The sequence below is a fragment of the Acartia tonsa genome, chromosome 9 (genome assembly GCF_053477335.1).
Source record: "Acartia tonsa isolate MP-2025a chromosome 9, ASM5347733v1, whole genome shotgun sequence".
NCBI classification, from domain to species: Eukaryota; Metazoa; Arthropoda; class Copepoda; order Calanoida; family Acartiidae; genus Acartia; species Acartia tonsa.
The window spans coordinates 2370021-2396288 of record NC_137268.1 but is presented as its reverse complement, the minus strand read 5'-3'; the positions used below and the strand labels follow the sequence as shown (position 1 = coordinate 2396288).

Here is a 26268-nt window from a genome sequence, read left to right as displayed (position 1 = left end):
TTAATATATTGACGAGAAAATTTATGTTTCACCATGTTTTTTTAGGTATTTTAATTGATTTTGAAAACTTTTAAGAAGCTAATTATTTTAATAAAATGGATACTTGATAATACATATGCGAATACTCGTGTTATATAGATTGTAAATTAATACATATTAGCATTAATTTAAACATAACATATAAGATATAGTAAATGTGCTTTTGACTTTTTTTAATTTTTATCATTTGACAACATGGACAATTAAAGACACCCCGAACTCAACAAAACGTTTGATAGAATTTTAACGAAAAATGGTGGACATTTTTTTACTTTTCTTCAACTTGAAGTGGTGAAACATAAATTTTCTCGTCAATATATTAATTATTAATAGTGACCTATTATATTCTGAAAGAAAATACTCAGGATCAATGCTGGAAGGTACTTAGAATCACGTGCTCTTGTTCGTGGATAGTCCTCTTTAAATCGAAAAAAAATATTAAGTTTAGTAAATAACATCTCAAATTCCTTGACATGACCCAATAGATTATGCTTTTTTAAGGATTGTACTTCTTGAAAATTTGTGGCTCAATAAAGTTTATTTGTGTTACTGTATGTGTGTCTGTTATGCATGCAACAGATTAGTTATTCCCCACATTTTCCTGCACATCTCAAGATCTGACTATTGCAATATTGTTCCTTTTGCAATCTGTTTACTTCTCTTCACAGCACAACTGAGTTACCATGCAAATAAGATTATCAGTTTTGATGTATGGATTGTCTATGCTTTCATTTTTTCAGCTTTTTGCATTTTCTAACTTAACTAAAGAAATAGGTAATCTCATCTTAGCACAGTGCCCTATATTATATTTTATTTTATTATTTAAAAGAAATGATAGTTTTTAATAAAATAAAACACTATGCAATAAACAAAGCACTAGGAAATGCTTTGAATTTTTAAAAAAAATTACAGGATGAGATGTACAAAATTAAAAGATAGATAATTTTTAAGGGAAATATTCACAAGATATATCTTTAATATCTATAATACAAAGTAGCTTGATGTCTGTCTGTCAGTCCGTCCCTTAAGATCTTGGTAATCACTGAACCGATTGGGTTCTAATCTACAGGGTATATACCCACTGGTCCTGTGAAGGTTTTAGGTTATTTTCTTGGGGGATGGGACATCCCCAACCACCTCAAAAAAGAGTCCCACTCAATTTTTAAAAAAATAATTTGAAATTAGTGGTTGCAGCACCAGAGGTACTTATTTTTTTTAAATACCTCTTGGGGCAAAGCCCTTAGATGCTAGGGGCAAAGCCACTAGTAACTGACCAGGGTTTCGGATCCGGATCTGGATCCGGATCCGGATCCGCAAGGATCCGCATATTTTTGAGTCCAAGGATCCGGATCCTTAGACTCCAAAAAATGCGGGAAAAATGGAAAAATCTACCTAAATTTATATAAAATCTCAGACATTCTCTTGATGAGAGCCAATCTTTAAGGTTTAGGTTCAGACTTGAAAATTAAAAGTATTTTTGACTTCGAATTAAAGAATAAAATTTGTTTGAAAAATTTGGTGATTTTATTTTTATTGTCAAAGATCCGGATCCAGTAGGATCCGGATCCGCATCCGGATCCGGATCCGGATCTGCACTGACCAAATTTTGAGGATCCGGATCCGGATCCGGATCCGCATAAAATCAATGCGGATCCGAAACCCTGAGTAACTCATATGGAAGTAAATTTTATTGTATTCATAGAGACGAATCATGGGAATTAAATTATTATAGCTTGACTACAGAGAGAACTTTTGTATCAATGAGCAAAACAGACCGACATCCAGATCAAAGCAAACATATAGCAAAGTTGCTATGCTATTGAAAATATGATTTAGTCTTGTCTGGAGATATATTTTATATTTAAAATTGTGTAATTTTACTAAGGAGAGACAATATTGTTTAATGTCTGTATTTTACACACAGAGATTGGACAATGGACTATAAATAATGTCTAAACCCCCCCCCACAAAAAATTAAAATTATTTGGTCTGAGTGAGTAAGGTTAGGATCAAGAAAAATTGATAAATAATAGTGATTCATTCTTCTAACTAATAATTTTAATCTACCAAATAAGTAATTTTGTTTATGATAATTGGGAATAGAAGATTATTTATCTATTATTGTCCTATCCCAATACCTAAGGTATATAATTCAGGAAAATGGCAATGGTCAATAAGCTAATTTTTATCATGAGAACCTAAAAGTTTGTCTTCATCTGAGATAGAGAGAAGATAACTTTAACTGCTATTGTCCTCTACCTTCCTGTAAATCATATCATCTATGTATTTTACCATCAAAGTTCATACTTTTAATCACATGAAAAGTTTTATAATTCCAACTCAGTTACAGTTTGTGTTGAACCACTATTTTAATACATTTCATATTATTTTTGAAATAATATTACACTAGAAGCTTTTTTATTGCTAAATCATAAAAGTGGCATTGGACTGTAAATAATACTGGTCCCAAAGCTTTATTCAATTCATGTTGTGACTTGAAAACTTTGAAGTCTTTTTTTTATATCTAGTTTTGATTGTACAAACTAGCATTGTTTAAAATATATCACCAAAAATGTAAAGCTATAGAATGGGTAATTTTGTTATCATAATTGGGGTCTTTATAAATTTATCTCCTGCCCTGAGGGTCTTAGAATTTACTTAGACACGTTGGTGTAGCAAATTATCAGCTTAAGATCCATGTTCAATTAAATGATTTTTATCTAGGTACCCAGGGAGTAAGGGAGGGGACAATGGATCGAATATTTAATTTTTAAGAGTCTCAGACTTTGGGTACTGGCTTAAAGGGAATGTGCAAGAATTCAGCAGGTTCTGACTGACTTTGGGTACTAGCGCATCAATACCCCGCTTACTAGCTGAGTTAGTTTTGAATATAGGAGACAGAAAAATTTGTATTAGATGGCTGGTTTTGCCAAATATTTTTCCCAAAAAAATGTCATTTCATGTATAGAGCTCTACTGTGATATTTTTGTATTACACAATCTAAGAACCCCTTGAATTTAGGTGTCAGTTAAAAATATATGAGAAGGGTTGACGAAGTTCTAAACTAAATTTTTCTAGTGATTAATTACAGAATGTTTACTAGCTACATTGTGATATATTAGTAATTCAATTTTCAAGTAAATGAATTTTTTCTTATAACTAATTTTGTTCTTTATTATATTACCATGATCCCTTTACAATTTTGGTAAAATTTTCTGGATAAATCTGGTTTTCATTGCTTTTCAGCGAAAACTCCTAATTTGAATTAATTGCCCATTGTCCCCTCCCTTACTCCCTGTATGTACCCCTCATTGTTTATATTAATCTATTCATTGAATATTCAGTGCCTAACAAATAGAAATATAAACTTATTGCTCGCCATGTTGGTATCGGAAAACTTTTACATTTTTATTTAGTAAATAAAATCTAGCTTTTTTCCTGTTTAAAAATCTGGGATATTATCCATGTAAAGTTAAAGTTTAACTGCAACAAACTCCAAACATTTCCTTTTCTACTCATTTTACACATAATCTCATATAAACTCTAACTGAATTAAAATATTTAATGCTTGAATGATACATATTTATCTCATTAGTTTCATAATGCTTTTAAACAAGAATGTTTCTATTTTATCTTCAGCATTTTAGGGTTAATACTTTGACCCATAACAGATCTAATTCATTACCTAGAAAAGTTGCTACAGTTGAGATGAATATCTTCAAAAATCTTTATATTATTAACGATTCTTCTTAGTAATATGGATCTTAAGGGATAAGACAATTAGATGATGATAACTTAATTACCCCTTCAGGAGATTATAATTAATTCTATGTTACTTTCTATCACAATTCAATAAAAGTACCATGAGTTGTTAAACCAGCGAATGGGATAACTTGGTTATACAAATTTGTGTACCAATGTAATTTACTGCCTACTGTCCCCTCCCCTCCTGAGAGTAAATTAAAATATTTATTGTTTTCGACAAAATATAACACAATACAATATATTCATGAGGTATAAATCATTTAGGGCAATTATATTGAGTAGATACATAGCCAAAACAAACGAATTAAAAATTGCATCAATCAATTAATTGTTGATAATTGTCAGTGTTGAATGTAAGCAAAGAATATGAAGGAATCTACACCTGTGAAGTCACTAAATATTTGTAAGTATGTTATACACATTTTTAAAAGCGAAGCTTTTCTATAATTAGGGTCGGTCCGTCCGTATGTCCTTCCGTAACGGATAGCTTTTTTCGTTAATTTAGGCATTGTAGAATTGTCCTATCGATTTCAAACTTTGCATGGTGATTCCTGTAGTAGTTAGGTAAGATTTAGAAAGCAACTCTATAATCATTACCAGAATGTCCGTACGTCCATTTTAAACATGTTGATTTTTCTACTTTTTTAACAACAAATTTTTTTGTGATCTAATAATCCGATTGATCTGATTTTTGGTATACTGATTCCTGGGACAACAAAGTACAATATTATAAGCGAAGCAACTCTATAATCAAATAAAAATGTAAGTATGTCCAGAAACATAATTCTGTATCAATCAGTTTTTCAACAATTTTACTTACAATTTTGCTTCGACTCTTATACATTTATATTCTGATTATTCAGTTCTGACACTATACAAGTTTTAATGCCTGTTTGTCCTACCGTGCTTCGCTTTTATGGATGTTGTCATCTTTGCTTTAGTGAAACTATTCTATAATTCACGCTTAGGCTGTTCTATCCTCAATTTTTTTCTTCATAGCATATGTTTTAAAATATAAACTTCAAATTTAAATGAAGTTATTTAACAATTTTGTTTGATTTTCATTTTCAATTATACAGGTTATGACATTGATATAAGTCATTTCCCACCCCAAAATAAAAAGCTTCGACGTCCTTACTATAACACCATAAAAATCGGGGCTTTATGAGTATCAGCAACATATCTAAAAATTTGTTTTTTAGGGACCTGAATAATCCAACAATTTATGTACCAAAAAGTTCCAAGATAAAACTGAGACTCGTAGGTAAGATTTCACTATTTGTTTTTAAGCTTCTGTGCAACTAACTTGTGTTGGTCTCAGTCATAGACGTCCAAGGGTGGGGGTGTTTACCCCCAACCAAATTTTGATTCCCTCAAAATTTTTAAAAATACCATTGATTACTCCCCTCTTAAATATTACTTCAATATTAACTGAATATAATGAAAAAAGAAATTAATGAACCAAATCACTTTAAGTCCACCTGTTTTGGAACTCCTATCTTGCAGAAAGACATCCTATTACTCTTGACACGAGAAAAAAATGAGTGTGAAACTGTATATTGAAATTTAATGAAAAAATGTTGACAGAGAAAGAGGAAATAATTTTGGGATGTTTACTCATCCCCGCTAAAATATCACATCAGCAAATCAATCAAAATTGTGTAAATATCATTTTAGCATAAAATTACATTAGATATACAATCACACTAGCATAGAAGTTTATGGTAAGAATCAAACTAAAAGAAAGCATTTCAGAAATCTCTTAGTCTTGCCTATTTTAAATTCAATATGTCTTCTTTTTATAGTAGGTAGTTTTTTTATTTGTTTTTATAGATCTTATATTTCTCTTAGCAAGGTTTTAAAAAGTTTTTTTTGAGATTAGCAAAGCTTTTGAAAAAAGGACTTAATCTTCTGATTTTCTGTTAACTACCTAGATATTTACCCTAAACTTTTAATTTCCATCACAATGTGTGCTGTAATAATTAATTTGCGAACTTAAATAAACACCATAATTTTTGTGGGCGTTAGAATTGTTATTTGTCCTCTTCTTTATTAGCCTCAGGGTAGTAGATAACATTCAGCAAAGCAGGGATAGATACATAGTTACATAGATTCATGGTTGCATACTATGCATAGTTACATAGATACATATTTGAAATTGTTATTTGTCCTCCTCTTTATTAGCTTCAAGGTAGGAGATATCATTCAGTATAGCAGGGATAGATAGATAGGTTACACAGATACATAGTTACATAGATTCATGGTTGCATAGTTACATAGATACATAGTTGGAACTTTTATTTGTCCTTTTCCTTATTAGCCTCAGGACATTAGATAACATTCAGTAAAGCAGGGATAAATACATAGTTACATAGATTTATTTAAACATAGATTCATGGTTGCATAGTTACATAGATACATAGTTGATATTGTTATTTGTCCTCCTCTTTATTAGCTTCAGGACAGGAGATATCATTCAGTAAAGCAGGGATAGATACATAGTTACATAGATTCATGGTTGCATAGTTTCACTAAAAGATACTTATTAACCTTAAACTTTCGTTTTCCACCACAGAGTATGCTGTAATGATAAATTTGTGAGCTTAAAAAAACACCATAATTTTTGTGGGCGTTAGAATTGTTATTTGTCCTCTTCTTTATTAGCCTCAGGATAGGAGATATCATTCAGTAAAGCAAGGATAGATACATAGTTACATAGATTCATAGTTGCATAGATTCATGGTTGCATATTATACATAGATACATAGTTGGAATTGTTATTTGTCCTCTTTTTTATTAGCCTCAGGAAAGGAGATATCATTCAGTAAAGCAGGGATAGATACATAGTTACATAGATTCATGGTGGCATAGTTACATAGATATATAGTTGGAATTGTTATTTTGTCCTCTTCTTTATTAGCCTAAGGGTATGAGATAACATTCAGTAAAGCAGGGATTGATACATAGTTACATAGATTCATGGTTGCATAGATGCATAGATACATAGTTGGAATTGTTATTTGTCCTCTTCTTTATTAGCCTCAGGACAGGAGATATCATTCAGTAAGGCATGGATACATATATAGTTACATAGATTCATGGTTGCATAGAAATATAGATACATAGTTGGAATTATTATTTGTCCTCTTCTTTATTAGCCTCAGGACAGGAGATATCATTCAGTAAATCAGGGATAGATACATAGTTACATAGATTTATAGTTGCATAGTTACATAGATACATAGTTGGAACTGTTATTTGTCCTCTTTTTTATTAGCCTCAGGACAGGAGATATCATTCAGTAAAGCAGGGACAGATACATAGGTATTTAGATTCATTTAAACATAGATCATGGTTGCATTGATACATAGTTCGAATTATTATTTGTCCTCTTCTTTATTAGCCTCAGGGTAGTAGATAACATTCAGTAAAGCAGGGATAGATACATAGTTACATAGATTCATGGTTGCATAGTATACATAGATACATAATTAGAATTGTTATTTGTTCTCTCCTTTATTAGCCTCAGGACAGGAGATACCATTCAGTAAGGCATGGATACATATATAGTTACATAGATTCATGGTTGCATAGTTACATAGATTCATGGATGCATAGTTACATAGATACATAGTCGGAATTGTTATTTGTCCTCTTCTTTATTAGCCTCAGGGCAGGAGATAAAATTCAGTAAGGCAGCGATACATATATAGTTTAATAAATATATAGATTCACAGATTCTGAATCTCAGGTTTTTAATTAATATTCAGTAATAGAAATGTTGTTGTTGTTGTTGTTGTAGCCTTGATTCTCTGAAGTTAGGACACAGATGCACACGGAGACTGGAAGTGAGAATCCTTTGGCCAATCTTAGATTGGTAAGCTTTGCGCACAGCTGATTGTATTCTATGTTACATTACAAGCTGACCCGCAATTCTTGTAGAAGCTACTCAATTATTACACCACCCTGGCCTGGAGTTTTGGCAGGTGTTCCATATTAAGCCACCCTAATTAATTGCACTCTCTTCCGAGGAGCATGGATGAGGGAATGCATGGTTAAAGCTGCTTGATTGGTAGAATCCTAACTTCCTACAAATCTCCCTCCTTACAAACTTAGGTCATATCAGGGTAGGTTGCGTGATCATAATCTGACAAACTGCGACAGCATTTGTCAACCAAGTGCAAAGTCTATGTTAGGACTTGAACTTGGTTTCTCCCAACCACAGGTAGTGCGCTAACCACTACACTATGGGACACCCTTAGTAATAGAAAAAGAAACTTGGATTCAAACATAGTTGTCATTGTTAAATAAATTCATTTGTAAGTCTTACATACAATTGAATTTTTTGAGCAATAAAAACTTCTTTTGTAAAAAGAATAAAATTGTTCACCAGTTATTAATAGATATGGTGTAAAAATAAAAGGTTACTGTCTGAATCTCGCATATAGCTGAACTGATAAGATTTTGCCATCAGCTGCATATAATGTAGATTTGAATACCTTTAAGCTTCGAAAGGCATAATGTATTACAGAATTAGGAATCAAAGTTTAGGAGCTCATAATGATTTTAGAGTCATAAGATACACACATTGTTTAAATATTAGCCTCAGTTACCTGTATATTATGTATAGAATAATCTTCTACACTTGACCTATCTCTCACTGACCCTTACCAGAAGTGTAAAACCATGGACACCAATTGAATACAAAACACCAAGAATGTTTGACATATACATTATTTTGCCATGGGATCAAGCATAAACCCCATTCTTTGAATTTTAAAACTAGTCTAAAAGTCCCTGCCTTAATTCTCTGAATTATACCTAACTTTGTTAATCCCATGTTTCCTAACAAGGAGCAGGACAGTGATTTCTTGTCACTTTTTGCCTACAACAGCTATGGAGTGCCTCATGTTGTAAAACAACCTAGCACTAACTAGTTGTTAAAGAATGTTTTTGTGCTACAATATATCCCATACTCATATTAGTGATGGTTGTGTCTGACATATCAACAGTAGTTACCAATCAGGTTTTGCAAGTAGGAAGCAGAAAAAAGTAAATAATATTGATTTCCAAAAAAAAAATCGGGGAGTTATTCATGATCAACTGGCTAAATGAGGGAATTTACCCAGGGTGTTTGTTTAGTCATTCACATATAGTGCAGTGTCATAACTAAAACAAGGATTGTTTTATTCAGAAAGTAGCAATATTATATGATCATTATATCTATAATACAAAGTAGAACGATGTCTGTCTGTTTGTTTTTTTGTTTGTTTGTTTGTAGCTAAGGATCTCGCTAACCACTAAACCGATCGGGTTCTTCTTAACAGGGTAGCTTCTCATTGGTCCCGGGAATGTTTATAACTATTTTCTTGGGGGGTAGGACACCCCCAACCCCCCCAAAATTTTTTTTCTTCTTTTTAATACTAAAACCAAAATAGTGGGGTCGACTACCCCCCCCCCCAAAAAAAAAAAAAATTCCCCCCCCCCAAAGAAATTTTTTTAAAAATCTGAAATACGAAGAATTTAAAAAGAATACTAAATTTTGTATGGCAGTTGTTTTAGTATAGTACAACATAGTACATAGTACATCCACGTTATATCCCATTAAAGCAAGTGCCATGCCAAAATTTAAAATTCTACTTCTATTTTAAATTCTTAAAACTCACACATTTACGGAATTTTAGCACAACCAACCTCCCCCTTTTAACCAATCGTTTCAGTGATTTAATTTGACATAATTACATTCAGACTCAATACTTTAATAAAAAGGATAGCATTTAATACACATTATAAAGGACAGACAAATATTTCCTTGTTTTTTCATCCAGCTGAGTCTTCCTTATTTCCTCCTGAATTAAAATGAAAATATGGAAGTTTTTGCCTGGCCTAAAACCTGGAGTGTTTGTGTGAATATGAGTTGACAGGGTGGGTGTCTGGGACAGATATTCTAGTAAACAAATAGCAGAAATATAATATTTTCCAGTTTGGCTTTGAAACTGATTGATATCCGTTGGATTAGAATACCATGGCTACACACATGTAAAAATCACGTAGAGCATCGAATTACAGACAATTTTCTACGAATATTAAACTAAAAACATTCGATTAATACCAGTTTTGTTTGTCCGGGGGCCTTCTTAATAATGTTTCATTTAAATATCCACGTAAAGCCATCTATAATACGATGCAATTAATAACTATTATTTAAATATACAAATAATGTAGATAAGCAAGTCTTGTCAAAAAGTCTTGTCCACCCCCCCCCCCCCTCCTGTACTATTTATTTATTTTTCAGAATAATTGTACATTTTGTTGTTGATAGCAGGCTGCGCCTTTTAGCTTTTACAAGATTAGACCAGGGATAAGGAAAATTTATTAGAATCTTTGGGAATAGTCCCTTTCGTGGCAACGCCTGTTAAGGGGCGTTTCGTCGTATTTTCACAGTGGTTTTCCCCCTATGTCTAGCCTCTGAGTGTGGGGAGCTATAACCATGCGTGGTCAATTGCCCAACCCTGCGGGTCAATCACCTAACCCAACTTAACCTAACCTAACTTAAAATAACCTACCAAAAGCTACTGTGAAAATACAACGAAACGCTCCAAAACCAAGAATCATATATTCTATACAACAGACCTTAGTATTTAATGAATTTTTAGGTATTTAAATAAACTAAAGTTAATGGTTAAAAAGAAACTAGAACCCTTTTCCCTGCAGAAGCCAGGCAATCTTCTGTTAAATATAAATATCTAGTTTGGGGTATAATCTTTTATTTTAATCTCAAGATTTTTGAAAAGAAAAAGACTATTTTCTTATTTTGATAGATTTTTCAAACCTGTTTTGGCAGATTTAAAAAAAACATTAGTTCACAATAATTTAATAAAAAAGATTTTTGCGAAATACTGTACCAGTATGGCTTCGAAACCGACTAATATCCGCTGGATTAGAACCGGTTCTCAAGCCATACTGAAAAATCATGTACAGACAATTTTCTAAGAATATTAAAATAAAAAATCATAAAATTAATACCAGTTTTTATTTTATTTTAATATACTCGGAAAGCTGTGTTTAATATTTTTATATAAATACCATAAATAAATTTTCTCATTTTATAATAGTGGTCAATGTTTCTTTTTTTAGATTAGGTATTAACCAAATGGTCAAAATTTGCAGATAAATAAACACTTGTTAAGCTTAATTTAGATACTACCTATTAAATTAGATTGTTTTTGTAGGTATTTATTACTTTTCAGGGATCTCAAGGGATAAGACCATGGAAAATACATTGATGTAGATCCCAAATAGTGATAAACAAAGTTACACAGTCTGCAGAATAAACGTGTTTATAGAACTCTGTGAATAATAAATTTTACTATCCAATTTCCCCTCCCTTGCTAGGGAGAGGTGGATTAAAATGTTAAGAATACCGATTAATTGCAGTATTTCAACGTTTTTTTCTACCTATTCTAACAAGTAGGTATATTTTTTAACATTTTGACAAACAAAGCATATACCTAATAGAAACTAAATAATATTTAAATTGCAGGATGCAGACTGCACGCCCTGGGTGCACATTGCACGCCCCTAGTGTGTATATTACATAATGTCTCATTATCTGAATATATTGCTTATTAAAACTGTCTCTAAGTCGCATTTGCAAGCCCCAGAAACGGCCAAACTTTCACATAGAAAAGAGAATAAATTCTATAGACTCACAGTAAGCCCAACTTTCAAAACGCCATATTGAATATTATTTTATTAGTAGAAGCGAAGCTACTCTACAATTCACTTTGTCCATCAGTCCGTAACGCCATGGGGGAAAAGTGATTTTCTCGGTGCCTATTTAAGATACACAGCTAAAATTTTTTAGTGAAAATTTCCATTACATATGCCCATCTAATCTATAAATTGTTTTGTTCATCTGTCTGTTATTTGAGGTGTTAGATTGTTTAATAGAGTTTTAAGTTTTCGTGATTTTCAAGGTTTCGTGATTTCCAAATTTTATCAAGTTTAATGTTTATTGTATGACACTGCTCTACAGTAAATTTTTCCCGATATCCCTTTATAATTCTTGAGCTTCGCTTCTTATGGATGTTGTCATCCTTGTCTTTAATTACTATATTATACTGATACATAGCTGGTTTTTTTGCTTATGAATGAATATCGACTTTTTTTCTGTAATTGCTACTATAAATCATTTGATAATATAGGTACAAAGTCTGTCTCTTTGGATATAATATACTGATAGATTCCTCATGATAGGAAAATACCCAATCCTAAAATTTAAAAAAAAAACATTTTTGAAACTGCCATTTGGGAATCATTTTAAACCTATATATCTTTCATACGCTCTAAGTTATTCGCAAATAAATTTTTTCTCCATATTTTTAATAAAATAGCTATGAATAAAGTTTGAGTTTTTTTCAAGTTTTGAAATAGAGATATTATCAACTTTTTGCTGTAATTGTAAGGTACTTCAAATTGTTAATGATTAAGGTAGAATATTTGTATGTACCAAAGGATCTCGCATGGGAAATAACCACTGCACTAGTAAAATACCCATCCCATGAAACCTAAAATTTCTAAAATATCGATTTTTTGGGCTATTTTAGGGTATATTCCCTTTCGTATTTTCACAGTAACTTTTCTCCTATTTCCAGCCCCTGCGGGACAATCACCTAAACCAATATAACATAACCTAAAATAACCTATCAAAAGCCATTTTGAACATACGACGAATCGTCCCTTAAGAGGCGTTGCCACGAAAGGGACTATATCCATATTTTATAGCAATTAAAGCCTTAAATTCTGTATTCAATATGTTGAATCTCTTCGATAATTTTTGCAGTTTTGTTTGTATAACGTTAAATTTTAGCGGGTTTTCTTTCTTAAAAAAATAGAGATATTACCAATTTGAACCTTATATTTTCCTAGTGTTGGTCTGTTGGTATGTGTGTTCAACTATCTCTTCGGGGGACTGCCATTCACCCATTCAGCAAATATTCAGTGGATGTGTTTTCGCCAGTGCAATGGATGTATTTATGACAAACTGAGTTTTTACTGTATAAATGACAGTAAAATCGATTCTCATGCCATAAATACATCCAACACTGGCAAAAATACATCCAATATTTTTATACATATGTCAAAAATACATAAGTAAATAGGGGGAGAGTAACTAAAATAGGGCAAAAAAATTAAAAACTATACATACAGTACAAAATATAATTAATTTGTAAATAAATATTCATAGAAATTAATCTAGTTGTATATTTGTCAGAGTTGGATGTATTTATGACATATAATTGAAAAAGTATGGATGTGTAAATGCCAGTGTCAGATGTATATTTGACATATGTTTAAAAATATTGGATGTATTTTTGCCAAAAATACATCAACTGTAAATTTGCTGGATGTGTAATTGCTATAGCCCCATCTCTTCACAATAAAAGGACATTAACCCGTTTGTGTTAATTTCTTTTCTTAAATATACCATACATTACACAGAAAAAAGTTATTTATATTTTAGCAGATTATTTAGTAGTTTAGTACTTAACTGACAAATTCCATAAAAGCGTAGCTCTGAAATAAAATGGTGAGCAAACTAACATAATCACGTTTAGAGTGTTTTGAATAACTTATTTTATACAAAAAATTGTTGTCAAATCAGCATGTTTTTATTAGGCGAATGGAGTTTCTTGTAACGATTATAGAAATGCTTTGAAATCGACAGGACAATTCTATTTTTTAAAATCAATATTAGGTCAAACTGTTACCAAGAGTTTAATAATAACAAATACCTTTTAGCATCTAATTAATTTTTATGTCCCAGTTTTTGTAAACTTAAAGAAACACTCCTTAAAGAGTTTCATAGAGAAAAATATTTGAAATATACTTTAAACAACTGTATAGTCAGGAAGGGAGGGAACGTTGGACTGTAAATGTTTACTCTAACTCAAGTTTATATACACGATCTTCCATTTGTATGTTTGAAATCCAAAGTGGGGGAATAGTCCCTTTCGTGGCAACGCCCCTTAAGGGGCAATTTGTCGAATTTTTAAAATAGCTTTTTATAGGTTATTTTATTTTAGGGTAGGTTATATTGGGTTAGGTGAATGTACCACAGGGTTAGGCAATTGGCCCCGCAAGGTTAGAGGCCCCCGCAGGGGCTAGAAATAGGCGAAAAGCTACTGTGAAAAATACGAAGAATCGCCCCTTAAGGTGCGTTGCCACGAAAGGGACTATACCTTAAAGTGGTTAAGGTTGATATATGTTTTGTCTGTACAAATTAGCTTTGTCCAAGAATTTCCACCAATGCTAATTGAATATATAGTGATAATTATGTTTAAAATAATTGTGTGGTACATAAATTTAACGCTCATTGTCTTATCCCTTAAGATCCCTGTTTATAGTAGATAGTGGATATAAAAAGAAAGAGACAAATATTCTTTTAGAGTAATTTATAATACAAAGTAGTACGATGTCTTTCTGTCTGTCTGAAGCTTAAGATCTCAGTAACCAATTCGGCTCTACTCTTCAGGGAATATACCTACTGGTCCTGGGATGGTTTTAAGCTATTTTCTTAGGGGGGTGGGACACTCCAAACCTCCCCAAAAAATAAAAAATACATACCTCCCCCCCAAAAAAAAATTCTTTATAAAACTAAAATTAAAAAAAGGGGGGTAGACAACCCCCCTTTCCCAATTTTTTTTTACTTTTTGTTTTGAAATCTAAGTAACACAAAAATAGGTTGACCAAACCTCTTGGGGCACAGCCCCTAGAGGTTAGGGGCGAAACCACTAGTAGAGATATTGAATGGCCTGAAGGACGGTAAAGTAAAATATGTAAACAAATAACTTATTCAACTTTAGCATGTTTAAATACATTTGACAATAATTTTGATTACCTATCAATTGTTAAACTCCTTTTATCACTTTACATAAAGTTTTTTTTCTCATCAAAACATATTAATAAATTTTTTCCCTCTTCTCTGATGTATATATACATAATGTACCTAAGAGAAGACTAGATTTATAAACCTTTTAACAATGAAATATTTTAAACTTTGTTGGACAAGTTTAGTTTAGCTGTTATTATTATATCTAGCTATGTACTTAAATGTACTGAAAAATTGTCATTTGTACTTAATTTGAAATATTTTTAGATTTTTTAGGCTAATAAACAGTTAGACTGTATGATTTAAAAAGTTATTATAAGTTTAAAATAAAATCTTACCCCAATTCATCTTTTTTTAAATTGTAACAATCGGTTTGGAGATAAAATTGTATGCCATTGTCCCATCCCTGCCAGTTAATTTATAATTTCTAGACCTGTCCATAAATCACATATAATTACCTAAAGTTACTGAATCAAAAGGAATGAGCAATTGTTATGGCTTGCATTGGAGTCAGGGACAGGTATTCAGGAGATAATTTGGATTACATATCAAAGGATATATTTTATTTTATAGTAAAACAGCTTCTATTTTATTTATCTTTCGCAATATTCAGTAAGATACTAATGATTTTTTAACAAAATTAGATGATTCTTTAATAGTTATTTCTTTCATCGTATTATAAACCGCTTTCCGCAGATATATAATGTACAATTATAAGATTAAAACCAGTTTTTTTAGCCCCGAGGTGCCGAAGGCACCGGCTAAAAAACTGGTTTTAATCTTATGATTGTACATTTTTATATTCGTAGAAAGCTGGATATAATATGATGTTAGACATAGTTTTTTCGTATGGATGAGAACCGGTTCCTATCCACCGGATTCGAATGAAGAGTATCTTTGCTTTTGCTGCAGGAATCATAATGCAATGCTTAAAATTATTCTATACATTTTTTTTTCCAGTTTCTCAGAAAAGTACGGCTGAAAAATGATTAAGACGTTGTTGTCTTGTCTTGTTTTGCTAAAATAATTTTTCTATTCATTACAGTAGTAACATAGTAACTAGCAAAGCTCAAAATAATATAGTTTCGGTACAAATAAATAAAATTGCTCAAATTAATTATGTCAGACAAGTAATGCCAACTAAAGGAGGTATAGAGCAGATACTTATTTGTCGGGAAAGCTTAAAGGATAATTTAGCTTCATATCTCTAATATCAGCCGTGTAAAAAACAGTTTATTCTATTGCTGGCATATCAAGCGAGTTATTGACCAGAGGTGGATTCTTAAAAAACTTTTACCCTTCTAAAATCAGTTTGCCCCACTAAAATCAGTGAGGCAAACTAAAAATTTAGAGGGGCAAAAGTTTTTTTATTGTCTGAGGAATCTTCACAAAAAATCGTCGTCTACACTAACTTGCAGCCGAGAAAATTATGATTCATACAGATGAACAATAACATTTGTAATTCCGGAGTAGCTTCGCTATCAAATTGACTATGAAGCCATCACAATTATGAGTTAAGGATAGTTTTGGTAATCACCCCAATTGTTTAGGCTCAACTGTGCCAAAGACGATTATTGTTTAAAGGGTTGGATCAAAATGAAAAATCAAAATCTATGATTATCTTACTGACTATATTGCTGAGAACAGATCTATAGTATATGTAGATGTTGTATATATAGACAACTACCTCCCTTCATTTTTCAAAGACCTCTTTCGTCTGCTTCTAAGTAATTTTCTGCTACTTGGCTGTGTAATATAAGCGATACCATTGGTTGATTTTCAATGGCCCTTTCTCCCTCTAGTGTTTTACTCTAATTTGCTGAGAACATAAAAAAAAACAATAATGATTTAAGTTAAAATTAAAGAACATGGATAAAGCTTTATTGTAAAGGAGAACCATATCAGGATCTTTGATCCTACAGACAAACAGACAGTCATTTTGTCTCTTTATTATAAACTGGCGTATTCGCCTCTAGGGGCACTTGAGGAAATGGCTATGTTGAAGTCGACCTTCCAGTTTCAACTTTAAAATAGAAAATGTAAATACATTTTTTTTGGAGGGGCGATTTATTATTTTTTGGGGGGCGATTTCTATTGAGTTGAGATGTTGAGGGCACCCTCCTAAAAAAAACCCTCTCTGGACCAGCAATATTCTTCGCTACAAACAAACAGACATACTGTTACTTATGAATTAATTTGAATTTGACACAACCCTTATGAATAACTAGACATAATATTGAATAGTCAACTGATTAACCATTAATATTATTCAAATAAAGTTGGTAGCACTGCTACTCTAGAGTATAGGTAGTCGGTACGTCACAACAAACGATATATTATTACTTAGATGTTACACAAGATTTTCATGTTCTCTATTAAAGTGATTCTAGGCTAAAATAATGATACCCGCCATCCACCCCGTTTAACCTTTCCCGACCCCCCCCCCCCCCCCCTACTGAATACACGTGCTGACCAATAAATGAGGACCATTGTAGCAACCTAAATTAACGACAAATTTTCCCTGTCAATATATCCTTTGTGACAATATTGAAAGAGCATTTAAAGAAACGTTGCCTTGAAATTATATTGTACTTATAAAAATTAGTTATACATCTAAACTTGTACATTTATTCTTTACATTGTCCCCTTTTGCTAATGATAATATTAAATGCCAGCCTTTCTTTTAAGTATAAATTCTTATAACTCAGAATAAGATTATTATTAATAAAATACTACAAATTATCAAATTTCGACTTTTGAATATGTTTAATCTTGTTTATACTATATACTAATGATTATCTATTTATTTAGAACTTCCAAGAAATCCTCCAATCATAACTGGCGTGAGACCCAGGTAAACTTGTACATTTTTACATGGAGAAGCTTTTCTATAATTTGTGTCGGTCTGTCAGTAACGAATAGCTCTTATAGCTAATTTAGGCATGTTAAAATTGTTCTATCGATTTCAAAGTTTGCATGGTGTAGTACCTGTAGTTGGTAATATTTAGAAAGCATAGCAGTTCTATAATCGTTACCATTATGTCCGTACGTATAGTTAAAACATGTGGTTTTTTTAACCTTTTTGACTGCAATTTTTCATAAGATATAAACATCTTATTTATCTGATTATGGGAATACTGATTCTTACAATTTTCTTACAATTTTGGTTAGACTGATATTGAATTATATTCTGCTTATACAGTTATGACACTCTACAAGTGTTAATGTTCGTTTGTCCTACCGTTTCAGAGCATCGCTTTTTTTGATGTTGTCATCCTTGTTTGAAATTGGTTTAACCCTTAACGGTCGGGGGGGGGGGGGAGGGGGCGTTGAACGCCCCCCCCCCCTCCGTTTTTTTATCTAATTTTCTGTGTGTGAAAGAAAAAGAGCCCAATCTGCGTGACTTTTTAAGTATGGGTATGACACATAACTGAGAGTTTTTGAAAAGGGCACAGGATAAGGGGGCGTTGACCCCCCCCCCCCCCGGACCGATTAAGGTGCGGCAAGGGGCCCGACTGTTAATGGTTAAGCAAAAGTGTTAATTCTTCTTATAGTCACGTCTTAGATTAAGAAAATTAGAAAAACTGGAATTAATCTTATTTTATTTTGTTATCCGCGGAAAGGTGTCTAAAATAATGTTTAATATAAAACTGAGATGAATGATGACGTCCTAACTGCACAATTATATTTGAAGATATCTCCATTTAGATGTAACTTTTCATTCTGAACGATTTCATAATCACAGAGATTAGAAACAACAAAGATAAAAAAAACAAGCTTTAATGGTTGAGCCAAATCTATAGTGGTAACTCGCTTTAAGGGGCGATTCGTCGTATTTTTTAAATGGCTTTTAATAGGTTATTTTAGGTCAGGTTAGGTTATATCGGGTTAGGTGGTTGTCCCGCAGTGTTTGGTATTTAGCACCGCATGGTTAGAGCCTAAATAGGAGAAATAGGGGCTAAAAATAGGAGAAAGGCTATTGTGAAAACACGAAGAATCGCTTCTTAAGGGGCGTTGCCACGAAAGGGACTATACCCATCTATAGTTAAAGAAATTTCAATATTAACCAAAACCAATTTTTTAATTTTCCTTTTAAATTTCTTCCCATTTAATTTCAAACTTTAGAAAAAGTCACATTCCCTTTATTTCTAAAGCTAATACCTATCTTCAAAACAGTAATCAAGACATAAACTCTCAGAAACCCGAGGCATTAGAATAATAGAATACGTGACCGCTTGCTGTTGGGGAGTTGTCGGGTTCGAGTCTGGACCACACTGGCCGATAAACTGATTTAAAGCCCCAATAATAATAAACAAACAACTCTTGAATACATTAATAGTTATTTCTCGCATCGTACTATAAACGGCTTTCCGCGGATATAGAATGGATGAGAACCGGTTCCTACCCACCGGATTCGAATGAATACGAGAAAAATTTTTATTTTGGACACTACTAGTTTGGAACCAACCAATCAAAAACCACAAAGTACCCAAAGTTTATAGAGATAAAAACTTTGGGTACTTCCTTAATTTTTGGTTACATTGGTCCCTGTCTGCGGATGAGAGGTAGATGGAAATATGATTGTTCCACCAGAAAAGGCCATTAAAGTTTTCAACATTTTCAAATCATTTGGTTTTGGCACTTTCTGCGACATTTTAAATTTTTAAAGAATTAAAATCAAATGTTTATCCATTAAAATTGCTTTAGTATATTGATACTAACAAGAATGAGTAGCGCAGCAATAATAAGATAATAACAGATTACACATAAAAACAAGGATGACAACATCCATAAAAGCGAAGCACAGAAACGGTAGGACAAACGGACATTAACACTTGTATAGTGTCAGAACTGAATAATCAGAATAAAAATGTATAATACCTAGTCGAATTAAAATTGTAAGTAAATTTGTTGAAAAACTGCTTGATACAGAATAATGTTTATGGACAATAACATACTTACATTTTAGGACTTGAATATAGGGTTGCTTTGCTTATAATATTGTAATATTGTAATGTCTCAGGAATCAGTATACCAAAAATCAGATCAATCGGATAATTAGATCAAATAGAAGTTGTTATCAAAATAGTAAAAAATATAGTTGCTACGCTTTCTAAATGGTACCTAACTACTACAGGAATCACCATACAAAGTTTGAAATCGATAGGACAATTCTAACATGCCTAAATTAACGAAAAAAGCTATCCGTTACGGTCCACGGACGGACTGACCCTAATTATAGAAAAGCTTCGCTTTAAATACAAGTGAAGTACTCTTAAACAGCTAGGTCAGATAATTAGCAGGGCTCGGCACTGGATAGCCTCAATCCGTAGGCCTCAGGGCAATCAGAAGGAAATAAATACCATTGATTACCAGTAAGCTTAAATTTTATGGATGTTGTCATCCTTGTTTTAATTTTAGATACATTATTGGAGAAGAAGTTAAGGCTGAATGTTTGTCTGAAGTCAGTAAACCTCAATCTACAATAGAGGTATTATTTATAGATAGATAGATATATCATTGTTTGTCTGAAGTCAGTAAACCTCAATCTACAATAGAGGTATTATTTATAGATTGGTAGATATATCATTGTTTGTCTGAATTCAGAAAACCTCAATCTACAATAGAGGTATTATTTATAGATAGATAGATAGATAGATATATCATTGTTTGTCTGAAGTCAGTAAACCTTAATCAACATAAATAGAGGTATTATTTATAGATAGATAGATATATCATTGTTTGTCTGAATTCAGTAAACCTCATTCTACAATAGAGGTATTATTTATAGATAGATAGATATATCATTGTTTGTCTGAAGTCAGTAAACCTCAATCTACAATAGAGGTATTATTTATAGATAGATAGATATGTGATTGTTTGTCTGAATTCAGTAAGCCTCAATCTACAATAGAGGTATCATTTATAGATATATAGATATATCATTGTTTGTCTGAAGTCAGTAAACCTCAATCTACAATAGAGGTATCATTTATACATAGATAGATACATTATTGATGTCTGATATCAGTAAATCTCAATCTACAATAGAGGTATCATATATAGATAGATAGATACATCATTGATGTCTGATGTCAGTAAACCTCAATCTACAATAGAGGTATCATATATAGATAGATAGATACATTATTGATGTCTGATGTCAGTAAACCTCAATCTACAATAGAGGTATCATATATAGATAGATAGATATATCATTGTTTTTCATAAGTCAGTAAACCCCAATCTACAATAAAGGTATCATTTATAGATAGATAGATATATCATTGTTTGTCTGAAGTTAGTTTACCTCAATATACAATAGAGGTATTATATATAGATAGATAGATACATGATTATTTGTCTGAAGTCAGTAAACCTCAATCTACAATAGAGGTATTATTTATAGATAGATAGATACATGATTGTTTTTCTAAAGTCAGTAAACCTCAATCTACAATAGAGGTATTAATTATAGATAGATAGATACATCATTGTTTGTCTGAGGCAGTAAACCTCAATCTACAATAGAGGTATTATTTATAGATAGATAGATACATGATTATTTGTCTGAAGTCAGTAAACCTCAATCTACAATAGAGGTATTATTTATAGATAGATAGATACATGATTATTTGTCTGAAATCAGTGAACCTCAATCCACAATAGAGGTATCATTTATAGATAGATAGATACATGATTGTTTGTCTGAAGTCAGTAAACCTCAATCTACAATAGAGGTATTATTTTTAGATAGATAGATATATCATTGTTTGTCTGAAGTCAGTAAACTTCAATCTACAATAGAGGTATTATTTATAGATAGATAGATACATGATTGTTTGTCTGAAGTCAGTAAACCTAAATCTACAATACAGGTATTATTTATAGATAGATATATCATTGTTTGTTTGAAGTTAGGAAACCTCCATCCACAAGGTATCATTTATAGATGGATAGATAAAAAGATTTGAGAGTTAGAAATTTGTTAGTTGTCTGAGGTTAGTCCTTAATCTCTAATAGTGTTGTGTCAACCTTTTGCCATTTTATAGTCACCCAGAAGTCTAAACCTGACCCAAATATGGCAATCTCTCTTTATAGTTATGTTGTTGTTGTAGCCAGATTCTCTGAAGTTAGGACTATAATTATATCGACTAAAAAAATTAAGTTTCACCATGGGTTTATATGATAGAAACTTTGAAATGTTACCTATTTTTGGCGCAATTTTATCAAATGTTTTGTTGGGTTCAAATAACAAAATAAAATAATATGCAAAAAATCATCAAATGCTGTACATTAATTAAACTGTTTACAATATTACAAGTAACTTTCACCCTTTCTAAAAGGGTGGTTTCACGAAATGCATTTGAACTTTATTTACCTAGTGATTTTTTGCTAATTAATGGGTTAAACTATATTTATATGGCATATATTTGAAAGAATTTCAATTTACTACCGCGCAGTTTTGAAAATATCAAGACTTGAAAATCGTCTTTTTGTGATATATGCAATTTAAAAAGACGATTTTCAAGTCTTGATATTTTAAAAACTACGTGGTAGAAAATTGAAATTCTTTCAAATATATGCTATATAAATGTAGTTTAACCAATTGACCAGGAAAAAATATGCGGTTCACTAAATTAAGTTTAAATGCCTTTACATTTTCTGAAAAAGGGCTTACAATCACTTGCCCTTGTTCGTGCACAGTCCCTTTTGAGACATAGTCGCGGCTGACGCGCGGCTGCCAAGCCCTGTAATATTTTTCTTTATAAAAAGATAGATGAATTATAGTGAAATAGAATTGAGTTCTAATATGTTATTCTAAGCTCATATTGGGTTAATATAGAAGTTTGGAATAATTTTATCATTAATATGAAGAAAAGATTGAAAAATTGTTCGGGGCAAAAACCTATCAATTTCAGATTTCTATGAATAGTAATAATTTTGTTTTCATCAAAGAATTTTATATATTGTCATTTAAATGATGCTGTAATAGTTATTAATCGCATCATAGTAAACACAGCTATCCGCAGATTAATCTTATGATTTTTATTTTAATATTCGTGAAAAATTGTCTATGATAATTTTTCAATATGGCTGAGAACCAGTTCCAAATCCAGCTGCTTTGACAAAACTGCTTCCAATTGTCCCTCCATCTGTTTAGTGTCTTTATGTGAAATTTAACCGTGATTCTGATTTTTTGTGTGTATTCCTATTTATTCCTATTTCTAGTCCCATTAAACGATTTATTTGTACTTGTTTTATTTTATCATAATGTTTTGTTTATATTATTAGTGGTGGATAAATGATGCAGCTGTGAGTCCTGATATGGTAACCAATAGAACTACATTCCATTCGACATTAAGGTCAATTTCTTGAGATTTATTTTAGTATTTTAACATAAAATATGACTAGTGGCTATGCCCCCCCCCCCTCCCCATAGAAGCCTCTAGGGGCAGTTGAGTAAAAGGAGGTGGGGATTCGACCCTCTATTTTTAATTTTAGTTTTTTAAAAATAAACTACCTAATTTCTTTTTGGTGGGAGGAGACAATTTTTTCTAGGGAAGATTTTTCTTGGTTTGACGGTGATACCCTCCCCTAAAATAGTTAAAAACCTTCTCTTGGAGAAGCGTCATTTTTTCAAAGCAATACATATTTTTTATTACTACTTCATATACATGGTAGGTTTTACAGAATAATATATTTAGTATTACTTGGATCTTACATCAGATTATTGTGTACTCTGATAAAGTGAAATTTGTAGCTGGCAACTAAAATACCGATCCCTCCCATGTAACCCTCCCCTTTTCCCCATCCCCTCCACTACAAATGGATGAACGAACTGTCCACGTATATTCTATATTAGGGATGGACCGGAAACTTTTTTTTGGCCGGATACAGGATATCCTGTAAATTACTGGATAAACGGATATCCGGCATTATAAATCATCCGGTTTCCGGATAGTTTCAATATCCGGTAACCGGCCGGATATTGAAAATGACCGGATATCCGGTCCAACCCTGTTCTACATCCATTGTTCCAGGTTCAACGTGTCTGAACATCACCTGCACGGTTATGAACAGGATGACATGATTCTTAAGTGCTCCGTCAAAATTAAGGATGGTCATAAGGTGAGAAATTGTTGCAGTTGATCTATCCTTGTATAAAAATAATAGGATGTATGTGGGGATCTAAAGGGATAAGACGATGTCCATTATATTGATGTACATCCCCATTGTTGATACACAAAATTACCCCTTATGTAACTTACAATATTACAGTGGTTGAAACGTTTGTACACTTAACTTATTGAACCAACCAATTTAGATTCGATAGAAGTCTCCAAAGTTGTTAAGCCAACGAATAAGAAAAGGTTATTATAAAAATTTTGGTATTATGCTCTTGGAAATTTTTTTTTAATTTTGAAAATTTTAGTACCCCCCCCCCCCCCCTACAGCGAACTATGAACTCTGGCCGCAGCGCTCGGCTCCCTACCCTGCCTAGCCGCAGCGCTCGGCCCCCTTGCCTGCCTAGCCGCAGCGCTCGGGTGGTACTTAAATTTTCAAAAGAGGATAACGCCAAAATTTGGGGACTAATACACAGCCTAATGTCTTTTCCCTCCCTTGGATGTAAGTCTGTAGCTCAGTATCTGGACTCATTTGGTTCTCCTCTGTATTGAAGCTACTTAAAAAGTTCTAATCCCAACAAACATTTTATGTCATTCAAGTTTATTTTGATTTGTTTTTAAAATCTATATTTAGAGTGGTTCCTAATGATTTAGATAGTTTAATTACGTAAAAATAGGTTAAATCCTGTCCCCTTATGTCACCAAATCATTATTTTTAAAAGCGAAGCTTTTCTATAATTAAGGTCGGTCTGTCCGACCGAGACAGATAGCTTTTTTTTAAATTTAGGCATGTTAGAATTGTCCTATCGATTTCAAACTTTGCATGGTGATTCCTGTAGTAGTTAGGTACGATTTAGAGAGTGTAGCAACTCTATAACCATTACAAGAATGTCTGTACGTCTACTTTAAACATGTTGATCTTTTACTTTTTCACAACAAATTTTTATGTTATCTAATCATCCGATTAATCTGATTTTTGGTATATTGATTCCTGGGACAACAAAGTATAATGTTATAAGCAAAGCAACTCTATAATAAAGTCCATAAACATTATTCTGTATCAAGAAGTTTTTCAACAAATTTACTCACAATTTTGCTTTGTCTCTTATTCATTTATATTCTGATTATTCAGTTCTGACACTATACAAGTGTTAATGTCCGCTGCCTATCGTTTCAAAGCTTCGCTTTTATGGATGTTGTCATCCTTGTTTTTTTATAGGAAGTATATTGGAAGACAAGCATAGAGGAGGTGAAGGTGAGCCTGCACCCCAGCCACCCCTCTATCCGCGGATATTTGCCCGCCATGTTCTCCGGCCTAGCCTCCGCCACCACCGGTCCAAACCTCCTCACATTTCTCGGACTTCAGTGTGTTGTTCTTGCGACCACTAGCTTTGCACTTAGCGTATTCTGAATTCTGTTTCTTTTTTTGTTTTAAGTAAGACAATTATTCTTATAAAAAAAAAAGAGTAGAATAAGGGGATTTTTCATTCGTTGAAAAGCTTTTTTACCTCTAACATCAGATCAATGATGACTAGAGAAAAATGAATTCAAAGGCAATAATTTTCTGTGTTCTTTCTGATTTTCATTTGCTGCCATGTTCTGCTTATAAGAATACTCGTCCTTGTTGCGTTATTAACACCAGCTAAAAAGCGCAATGTCTCAGCCATTTTTTTGCTTTTGTTTTTGTGTTTATTAAGCTGATTTCAAAGCCAAATTACATCTACATTAAGTTTTTTTTTATAGGGACAGTTTTTTAAAGAAAAAATACACAATTTGGATGTTTTTTCATTGTTTCTCAGTCTCTTTCATTATGTAAATAAGAGTTTAAAAACAGTATGTTTAAATACTTTTTTTCAGTATTAACAATTTTTTTAACCATCCTGTATTCATTTTTTTTCTACATTATGTATAAAATTCATTATTTAGTTTTTTTTTGGTACATGTACTTTTTTGGTCAATGGACCCATAATAACCCCCCCCCCCCCCCCACCTATTCTTTTTGGAGACCCACTACGGGGACTTTCTTTCCCTGCAGGGTTCTCCTGGATGCAACCTAACTGTAAAGTTTAGAGGGAGGGGAGGGGTGGGTTTACTGATTTAAAAACTTACTACCTACTAACTTTTTTGCCAGTATTTTTTTCTGTTTAATATTTTTAAAATCAAGAATCATGTATTTTTTTTTAATTAAAATTAAAGATAAATATAATTTTTATGTCTTTTTAAAATAATAATATGTTAAAAAAAAATTTCCTATTTTTTTTTCTGGCAACTATATGACTAATTATGTATGTAAATAATAGTAATTAGTATTTATATTATTATGTAATTATTATAAAGTATCCTTCCAAGTAAAGCAGTGAAAAATCCTGTAGCATTAAAACTGCCCCTCCTACCCTGCGATTATCATAGTAAGGGTTTACATACTAAAATTATTGGTTGAAA

General features: G+C 32.1%; 1 protein-coding gene across 1 annotated transcript in view; it reads left to right on the top strand.

The window, feature by feature from the left end:
• The window catches only part of LOC145327683 (uncharacterized), a 47935-nt gene extending 22674 nt beyond the window's left edge, over nucleotides 1–25261 (top strand). The window contains exons 7-13 of the mRNA XM_080171240.1: nucleotides 4150–4207; nucleotides 5007–5068; nucleotides 17510–17552; nucleotides 20120–20189; nucleotides 22994–23064; nucleotides 23743–23830; nucleotides 25046–25261. Of these exons, the coding sequence (XP_080027366.1) occupies nucleotides 4150–4207; nucleotides 5007–5068; nucleotides 17510–17552; nucleotides 20120–20189; nucleotides 22994–23064; nucleotides 23743–23830; nucleotides 25046–25237 (584 nt within the window). The 3' untranslated portion in view covers nucleotides 25238–25261. The remainder of the gene's footprint in view (nucleotides 1–4149; nucleotides 4208–5006; nucleotides 5069–17509; nucleotides 17553–20119; nucleotides 20190–22993; nucleotides 23065–23742; nucleotides 23831–25045) is intronic.
• The last annotated feature ends 1007 nt before the right edge of the window (nucleotides 25262–26268 follow it).